The sequence below is a fragment of the Mus pahari genome, chromosome 22, assembly GCF_900095145.1.
Source record: "Mus pahari chromosome 22, PAHARI_EIJ_v1.1, whole genome shotgun sequence".
Classification (NCBI taxonomy): domain Eukaryota; kingdom Metazoa; phylum Chordata; class Mammalia; order Rodentia; family Muridae; genus Mus; species Mus pahari.
In genome coordinates this window covers 39792421-39802614 of record NC_034611.1, presented here as the reverse complement: position 1 = coordinate 39802614, position 10194 = coordinate 39792421, and the positions used below count along the sequence as shown (strand labels likewise).

The following is a 10194-nucleotide window of genomic DNA, read 5'->3' as shown; positions in this document are numbered from 1 at the left end:
GGGGTTCTCTCTCTGCCAGCCGTGGGTACCCAGGGTTCTCTCTCTGCCAGTTGTGGGTACCTGGGGTTCTCTGCCAGCTGTGGGTACCTGGGGTTTTCTCTCTGCCAGCTGGGTACCCGGGGCTCTCTCTCTGCCAGCTGTGGGTACCCGGGTTCTCTGCCAGCTGTGGGTACCTGGGGTTCTCTCTCTGCCAGCTGTGGCTACCTAGGGTTCTCTGCCAGCTGTGGGTACCTAGGGTTCTCTGCCAGCTGTGGGTACCTGGGGTTCTCTCTCTGCCAGCTGTGGGTACCTGGAGTTCTCTGCCAGCCGTGGGTACCCAGGGTTCTCTCTCTGCAAGCTGTGGGTACCCGGGGTTCTCTGTTGCTCGTTAGCCTGCTCTCCTGAGAAAACACTGTGTTGTGCTCAGAGGGTGGAGAGGCAGTTTAGATACTTAGAGGTAACCTGAGGAACTAATAAATGTACTTTAATCTAGAGAGGGGTATTTCGATTTGTTTTCTTCACCTTCCAGGATCACAAGTGGCCCAGTTGTACACGCTTCGTACAGCCAAGGCTCTGGCAATGACTGCACTCGACGTCATCTTTAAGCCTGCGTTGCTGGAAGGAATCAGAAAGGAGTTTAAATGTAAACTTCAAGAAGAGCAGCTTTTAAATACATCAGCATAGAAGGAAACCCTAGGGGCGGCCCAGGAAACGCCAAGTTTTGTTTGCTTTTTACCTCTCATGTTTTCCAGTGAAAAGAGGGCATGGGTAACTGAGGACAGGATAGAGCAAAAAAAAAAACACTAACTCACATCTAGACTTAGTGGAGTTTGTGATACTTCAGGCACTGGTGTGTAATACCATCTATTAAGCCAGATGATACCTGATCCTGTAACATTCGGTAATGTTTTGTAAGTGGATCTGTTGTATCGTGTTACAAGTCCCACAAGTTTCAGAAGGAACACTCATGAGCTCTGTGGTTCAGAGTATGGAATGTCTTCTCAGCAGTTTAAATTGAGCGCGGGGGGGGGGGATTTGTTTTAAGTCTTAACTGTATCTGTTTGGGTCTAAAGAAAAACTTATAATAAACAAATGCTTGTAGGACACTCCTAGAGTCTCTAGTACGAAGAGTTAGCTTTACTTTTAACACTTAAGAGAGGGGGCGAGGAGGAGTGGAGGCACACACACACACACACAGAGAGAGAGAGAGAGAGAGAGAGAGAGAGAGAGAGAGAGAGAGAGAGAGAGAGAGAGAGATCTTTACTTAAATGTAATTACTCTAAGAAGTGGCATAGGAACGGTGGACAGTAACAGGAAAAATGGCAGAAAGGCACAGTTGAGCCTCTCCAGCAGGGTAGGGTGTTGTGTGTTGTGTTCCAGGAGTTGGCCAGAGTACAGGCTGGGTGTGTTCTGTTCTCCAGTGTCCCACACGGTTCCCACTATCTAGTAGCCTCAGAAGAGTCCCAAAGCCCTATGCTGGCCCAGTAGTAATGTGAGCCTGTGGCCTTGGAAAAGAGGCTCTGTAGCTCCTGCTGTGACTTAGCTTCCTGTGCTTTCTCTGGACTTTCTCTTGTGCCTTCTCCGCTCACTCTCTGGTTTGTGTCACCACAGCATTTGTAGAACCACAGGAGAGAGTTGTTTTTACAAGGAAGCCAGGATTCTAGCTGGAAACCTGAAACATTTCAGTGGTTGTCAGTAAGATCACTGTCGGGAATACCCTGGTAAGGAGGGCGTCACATACAATCAGCAGTGCTTCATGATCCTTACCGTAGCACAAGTTTCTTTGGTTTCCGTGAGGCTGAGTTTTCCCTTCTGCCCGCCTCCTCCCCACTCCTCCCCTCTAGCTGCAGTCCTGCAGCTGCCGCCTCTCAGATGCTGGGATTATAGGCGCCAGCACAACACACCTGCCATCTAGTGTGAACTTGCTACACATGATTAAAGTGTGAAGAAGCCGGTAAAACCAACTTGTGGGCATTTGAGGAGGCGTTTCAGAGTCAGAAGTGGAAGGACCCAGGGAAGTGCATTTGCTTCTGTGGTGGATACAAGTCACTTTCCCTCAGTGACAGCAGCTGTCACTTAGAAGGTTAGCCATCTTTGACCCTTCCAGCCTGATTCCTGTTTGATGTGTGCTTTAGAACAGGGAGTGGAGTTGTGTTGGAGGGCTAACATCTGAGAACTGCTCTCTGCTATTCTCTGACTTGATGTAGGCTGGTGTTTGCTTAATTACTTGCTTTTGTGCAGCTAGTATACTAAGAATAGTTTTGCATTTTAGAGGTTAAAAAAAAAAAACAAAAAAACAAAAACCACCATTACCACAAAGCATAAAGTATTTACTGTCTGACCCGTCAGGAAAAACAAACCTCTCAGAACCAGTCAGTCAGGCAGGTTCTGATTTCTGTTTTCTCGGATTTTCTGGGTAAAGCTTCAAGTCCTGCACTGGGGCTGCCTGACAGAGTGATGGGGACTGTTCCACCCTCTACTTTGTCCTGTTTCAGCTCCCCTCACCCTGCCCCACAAGTCCTCAGACTTGCCTCTGCACACCACCCGTTCTGTTTTTGCACAACAGCATTGAGAACCCCATCCTCCATGACACCTGTGTCTGGATATTCACACCCGAGTTTATCGTATTAGATACGAATTTTGTATAAAGAGGGAGTATCAGTGAAAACTTCAATCAAAAAATAAGACATGTCAGAGATGTGGGTTTTTTTATTGATGGACTTCGTCTCCTAAAAGGCTGTTTTATGAGTTCCTCACATCTTAAGGGATAGGGGGGTTTGCTGATTGATTTAGTTTTGGTTTTTGCAGGGCTGGATAGCGAGACCAGGGCTCTAGCACAGAGCTGCATCCCCAACCCCAGGGCAGGGCATTGGATTCATTTGCTAAAATCTTGACACCATCCTGGAACAGCTGTTGTTACTGATGCAGCCCAGCCTCTGAGAATCGTCACAGCTGTTGCTCATATGTGTGTTCCGTGTCTGGTTTCCTTTTTTTTTTTTTTTAAAGTAAAATTAACTTTTACTGATGTATAACCATTGTCAGGGTTAGGTGGGTAAGGAAGGGTGTGTTTCCTGTCCGAGGTTGCTACTGTGGTTTCACAATGGGCCTCGCTTGCTGTCTTATCGTCCAGTGGTTTATCATCTTGCCCCACGTACATCATGTCCTTACCAATGCCTTCTCCTGTCACCTGGGGGAAGTGTGACATCAACGTACTCTAGAATGAGTAAGCTACACTTAGTGGTTTAAATGTAATTACAATCTGAAATTTATTTTCCTTTACCAGCTTAATTCTAAGGAAGCTTGAATATGGGACCTGTACAGTACATGTGTTAAAGTTACATTTCCTTTTTCCTAAATGCCTGTTTCAGATTTTAGATTAAAAAAAGTTTTGAAATATTTGCATATATATTATGTAATCTATATTTATACATTTATATGTATATACATACAGGGAGGGGGAAGATAGAGATGAACCCAGCTAGAGCTATAAAACCCCTTTGTGTATCACACGGGCCTGCACTGTGCACACAGCTTGAAGGACGTTGTGCTCAGCGTTGTAGTGTATCTGAGAGTTGACTGACCTGTGCACAGGAGGCCAGTTGTGCAGTTCTCACCTGGGTCAGGCCACTCACGCTTGGAATTCTGGAGCATTTTGGTCAGTCAACCCGGACTGTGAACTAGTAAGTTGCTGTGTATTCTATGACTGTAGCTAATATTTAGCTTGCCTCAAATTTTTTGAGCTGATTTTTAGTCTTAACAAATTCTCCTTATTGGATGAACTACAGAGGAAGTTTTTCTTCTTTTCAACCATGTCTCTCTGTGACATAAATGTCGGGGTATTTAGGGCGAAGTAGACACCGCATGTGTTTTTGAGGAGGGTGCAAACAGGAAGAAAGGTGTCACGTGCTGCAGTTGCATTGCTGTTGCTGTTTCCAAACTGTGCCGTCTCAGCCTTTGAGTGAGTAAGCGTTTGCAGACCACAGGAGCAGAGTAAAGGCCCTGTGCGTGGTGCTGCATCCCCCTAGGATTTAGTTCATGTGGACGACGCCAGGGCAGAGGGGCACCTGAAAACTGCCCTGGGAGTTTTGGAGGAAGGGCTTCTAAAATATTTAAAAATACATGAATCACTTCAGTCTGTTTAAACAGAAAAAAAATATTTGATATCAGGTCTTTTTTATAGTAGTTGTCTCGAGAGGAATAAAATCTGGAGTGTAAAAAAAATGTAAAAAAAAAAAAGGAGAATAGTTGTCTCACTTTATAATATTTTTAAAGGAGAAAAGAAAATGTTTCCCATGGCTTTTGTGTCCTGTGATCTCTCACTTTTTACCTGAAGCTGTCTTCTGTAGAATGTTCCTCAGCATCATTGTAACTAGATGGTGACTATCATCTTTGTGCCTGAATGTCCCTCAGCATCATTGTAACTAGATGGTGACTATCATCTTTGTGCNCAGCATCATTGTAACTAGATGGTGACTATCATCTTTGTGCCTGAATGTCCCTCAGCATCATTGTAACTAGATGGTGACTATCATCTTTGTGCCCATTAGCAGTCACCAGTCATCTGTGAGAGGGGATAAACTTTTTTTTTGCTCCTAACTTTAGGCCCTTTGTGGTCTAATGGCATAGCTGAGGGTGGTGTGTTGGGGTATGTAAGAGGCTAGTATTTTCAAAAGCAATCTTTGCTATTGTGATTGTAATTACTTTTGTAGTGTTTTAATAGATGCACATTAAAGTTTGTAGAAAAATCTGAAATGTCCGTGTGTTTAATCTAATAGCAGTTATTTTCAATGGAATATATAAAAACAGAGATTTCATAAAATAACTGCCCGAGTACAAGGTCACGCACTGTCTTCTTACTCGCCAGGATTGCAGAGTTGGGTCTTCCCCCTCCTGTGTAAATGTTCTAGTTATATAATAGGAATTTTGAGACTAAATCTTTTGTTCAATGTTCAGACTGGACATAGGAATGCATATCTTTAGTCCCAACACTTGAAGACAGAAGCAGGTGGGTCTCTGTGAGTTCAAGGCCAGTCTGGTTTACACAGTGAGTTTCAAGATAGCCAGAGCTACAAAGTGAGGTCCTATCCCAAGAAAACAAAAAACAATGAATTAAACCAAAGTTGAAAGAAGTGTTTTACTTCTCTCAGAAACTGAAGACTCAGGTATAGTGTCAGCCTCACACTTGGCTTACACTACATAGACAGCTCTGTCTTCACTCTGCAGTAGACCAGATTACAGTTCTTACCAAAGCTTAAAGCTCTCCTATGAGAAAGGCAAGTATCCACAGGCCTCTGTGTGAATTACTGGCTTATAAAATAGAGCTGCCTTAGGGTTTCTGTCGTGACAGACATCATGAGCAAAAGCCACTCGGGGAGGAAGGGGTTATTAGATAGTGTTGGCTTTGTCAGGGGGTATCTAATTTTCTCCATCTGTAATGATGGAAGGTTTTGCTGGTCTATTAATTTGGGCATCTGTGGTCTCTTAGAGTCTGCAGAACATCTGCCTAGGCCCTTCTGGCTTTTAGCGTCTCCACTGAGAAGTCAGGTGTGATTCTAGTAGGTCTGGCTCAGTAAGTTACTTGGTCTTTTTTTCTTGCAGCTTTTAATACATTCTGTCTTTGTACTGTATTTTCAGTGTTTTCTGTTACTGTGTATGCAGGAGGGGGCTTTCTGTTTGGGTCCAGTCTATTTGGCGTCCTGTATTGTGCTTCTTTATAGACGTCTTCCTTAGGTTTGGAAAGCTTACTTCTATGATTTGGACACATCAGGTTTGATGAAGAAGTCAGAGGCACACACTGCAAAAAAAGAAATCTTCAACAAATGTTGCTGGTCCGATTGGAGGATGTCTGCACATAGAAGAATTCAAGTTTATTACCCTGAACAAAAACTCAAGTCCAAATGGATCAAAATGTGGTTATTAGGCACTGTCTCATTTAGGGTATTACTGCTGTGAACAGACACCATGACCAAGGCAACTCTTATAAAGGACAACATTTAATAAATACAATATTTAAATAAAACTTTAGTAAATAAATTTTAAAAACAGGCATTAAATAAATAATAATCAACCTACAAACCCTAGACCCACAGAGGTTAAGTATAAAGGAAGTGACTAAGAGGACACTTAGATTTCCTGGGAAAATGAAATAAAATGATTTTTTTGGGTGGACCGGAGGGTTGCATTGAAAAAGGGAGGATCAGGTAGGGAGGGGAAGAGACATCTTGGATTGAGGGCATTTGAGGGTTGTCATGGAAACCTAGTGCAGTGGAAAATTCCTAAAAAATATGAACGCAATCCTAACAGGGTCTCCTAATAATGGCAAAGACAGTCTTGACTGGCCATTTCTTGCCGTCAAATGAGACTTCCAATACCAGGACTGGTTGCGTTCAATTCAGTTGTTGGTCAAGGAAGTCCTGTGGAAATCCCAAAACAACCCAGGCTGTTGCCAAGACAATGGGTTGTTCTCTGTACACTGGCAGTGGCATGGGGTGGGTTCACTGCTGAGGACAACACCCATACAACTCACTGAACATGGAGAAGTTGAGCTGGTGCCTGCATGGAACCTTCACCTCTACGCTCTAGTGTCTGTGATGAGAGGAGGTTCTCTGTAGGCTATCAAAGAGAAACATGGATACCAATCCAGCCACGAAACCTTTGTCCTACAATCTGTCCTGCCTGCAAGATATGCTAAGGTCAGTGGTAGCACTGAACTCGTGGGAGTAACCAACCAATGTCTGCTTTGACTTAAGGCCCACTCCTCAAGAAGGAAACCCATACCTGACATTGTTTGAGTAACCAAGAACTAGAGGCTACATAGCCCAGAGACCTCGGATCAAATCAAACACTACTGGTCTAAATAAATAAATAAATAAATAAAGTAACAATAAAATGATTTCTAATGATATTCTGCTATATTCATAGATCAGTGCCTTGCTCAGCCATCATCAGAGAAGCTTCCTCCTGCAGCAGAAACCCACAGCCAGGCAATGTGCAGAGAAAAGCCTTGGAACACACAGCTCTAAATGGGATGTCTCCATCAATCCCCTCCCCTCAGAGCTCAGGGAACCCACAGAAGGGGAGACAGAAAGAGTGTGAGAGGAGGCAGAGATGGAGGACACAGGGCGCTCTGAATCAACTAAGCAAGCCACATGTGAGGTCACAGAGATGGAGGCAGCAAGCACAGGGCTCACATGGGGATGTACCAGGTCCTCTGAGTATATTCAACTTAGGATTCTGATGGGATTTCTGGGTGTGTGAACAAGTGGGTCTCTGAATCTTGTGCCGGCTCTTGGGGCTCTCTTCCCTCTGTTGAGATACCTTGTCCAGCCTTGATGTGATGGTTTTTTATTTTATCTCACTATATTTTATTTTGTCATGTTTGGTTCCTGTTCTTTCCTAGTGAGAGACAGAAAGCTTGTGGTTCTGAAGGAAAGGGGAAGTGGACAGGGAGAAAAAAACCGTAGTCAGGATATATTGTTTGAGAAAAGAATCTTATTTTCAAGAAAAGGGAATACAGAGTTTGGAGGAATCTCGGAGAGAGAGCACAGTAGATAATAGGTTGCGACAAGCGTGAGATCCTCAGTTCAGATTCCCGAACCCAGAGACAGGCTGAGTTTGGCAGAGCTGCATGTAACCCCAGTGCTGGGCCCAAAGACAGGAGAATCCCAGCGCCTCCCTCGTCAGTCTAGACAAAAAAGCAAGCTTGAAGTTCAGTGAGAGACTCTTGTCTCCAAAACACAAGGTGGGAAGTGATTGGGGTAAGACATCCTGGTGTTATGTCTGGCCTCTACACTCTGACACAGATAAACATACACACGCGCGCGCACGCGCACACACACACACACACACACACACACACAATTTGAATGGATTCTTACTGCTTATTACCAAATGGGGTTGGGCCTCCATACCTATAGGTTCTGCATCCACGTATTCAAGTAACTTTGAATCAAAATTTATCACTAATAACATGCATTTGTATTAACAGATGCAGGCATTTTGTGTGTGTGTGTGTGTGTGTGTGTGTGTGTGTATGTAGCATGTGCTTATGCATGTGGTGGCTTCACATGCTTGCATTGCACTCATAAAGACCAGAGGAGAATATCAGGTGTCCTGCTCCATTTCTGTCCTTTGAGTCAGGGTCTCTTTCCGAATCTAGAGCTAGGCTAGTGGCCAGCAAGCCCTGGAAGTCCTCCTGTCTCCACTCTGCCTCCTACACACACACACCCACATATGCACATACACACACACATACACACATGCACACACATACACACATGCACACACACTCACACCTACACACACATGTTCACACATACATACTCATATATACATATCTACACATGTATACACACATACACCTTCACATATGCACACACATATTTACACGCACACACACCACAGCACTAGCACTGCAGACATGCACATGGGCACACACAGTTTTCTGGGTGGGTGCTGCTGATTTCAACCCATTTCTTCAAACTTGCACAGTGGTGCTCTTACCCACAGAACTATCTCTCCAGTCCCCAGATTGTTTTTCTTGTCATTCCCTAAATAATACGGTATAACTATTGATATAGTATTAGATGCAAGTAAATTTCCATGGGCACGCATTATGGAAATATACATGATAGTGTCGTGTGACACTGTTCCTGTACATATGTAAACAAACATTTACCCACTCCAGGGAAAAAACCAATGACAGACCATACCTCCAATGTCCAATGTTGTAAACCAATCAGGTTTATTGGGGTTATTTAGAGGTGTAGAAATGACTCAAAGACAGCTGCATTACCAAAGCCCACCCCATCATGGTGTCAGCTCCCAATAGCTGGGAATCTGGAGCTCACTGCATGACTTGCAGGCAGCTAGATGGGTTGGAACTGTCCCTTCTAGGCAGCTTGGCTGGTCTTTGCCTCTTCCAGACAGCCTGGATTATCTGAAAGTGACTCTCAGCAGTTCATACTGCTTGTATATACTTGATGGAGGGTGATAGTTTATCAGTTAGTTTCAGGGACTTCCTGAAACGTTTGAGTTGTTTGTTTCCTGATCTTACTCTGAACAGGCTGCTTCCCTGTGGGATGGACTGCATCTCCTCCTTTAAGCACATCCTAAGTCCTAAGGAGCTTCTCACCAAAATGAAGAATCTCAACTTGGAGGAGATTGCTAAGGAGCAAATGGTTTCGAGACAAAAGAAGTAAGTAACTAAGCCGAGCCATGGTGGTGCACGCCTTTAATCCCAGCACTCGGGAGGCAGAGGCAGGCAGATTTCTGAGTTCGAGGCCAGCCTGGTTTACAGAGTGAGTTCCAGGNAAAAAAAAAAAAAAAAACAGTGAAGATAGAATCAAAACACAGCATTAAAAGGCTACCAAGGTCAAACATCCCATGCCCCTGGAGCCCCGTCGACAGCAATAATTGTAGATTAAACAGAGGTGAATTTTCAGGTTAAAAAAAAAAAAAAAAAAAAAAAAAGATCCAGTGTAGCTAGGGAGAAAGGGATCTAGACAGATGTGGCTACAGAGGAGAGAAAGCAAAAGGATGCAGCAAGAAGGTGGCCTTTGGAAAGTCAGCAAGAGAGGCTCTGAGGAAACCACATCTGCCAGCACCTTGACCTTGGACACCAGTCTCTAGAACTGTGAGAAAATAAATCTGTCGATTAAGCCATCCAGTTTGTGGTCTTCACTATAGCAGGCTAGAAGAGCATTCCACACACTGGCTCAGATGGTGGATTATCCCAGACAGTGCTTAGGGATTTAACCGCATGCTCTGGAAACCTAGACTGCTCAGTGGCCCCAGTGCTGAGGGAGAAGACAGTAGCAAAGATGTTGACTTTAATGGTAACTGTTCCATAAAATAAAAAGGAAAAATCGACCTATTTAAACCTCACATAGCCCAGGCTTGCCTCCAATCTACTATAAAGCTAAGACTGGCTTTGAATTCCAGACCCACCCACTTCTATTTCCCAAGTGCATGGAAAACCATACTTGGCAAAGCAAATAGTCATTTTGAAAATCAATGTTAATTACTTAATTTATCCCTCTAAGTCTACTACTTGAGTTTGATAAAAGCTTTTGATGACCTTTTACTGGGGGAAATGAGAGACTGTCTTCTAAGTAGGAATTTGCGAATAGTTCTTTTTACGACCAGAATAAAGAATAGCCATGTATATGATATTATGTAGTATTGATCCATCAAGTTAACTTTGAAATGATGAGG

General features: G+C 43.9%; 1 protein-coding gene across 1 annotated transcript in view; it reads left to right on the top strand.

The window, feature by feature from the left end:
* Nucleotides 1-1135, top strand: part of Pm20d2 (peptidase M20 domain containing 2) — a 17019-nt gene extending 15884 nt beyond the window's left edge. The window contains exon 7 of the mRNA XM_021222446.2: nucleotides 509-1135. Coding sequence (XP_021078105.1) covers nucleotides 509-663 — 155 coding nt within the window. The 3' untranslated portion in view covers nucleotides 664-1135. The remainder of the gene's footprint in view (nucleotides 1-508) is intronic.
* The last annotated feature ends 9059 nt before the right edge of the window (nucleotides 1136-10194 follow it).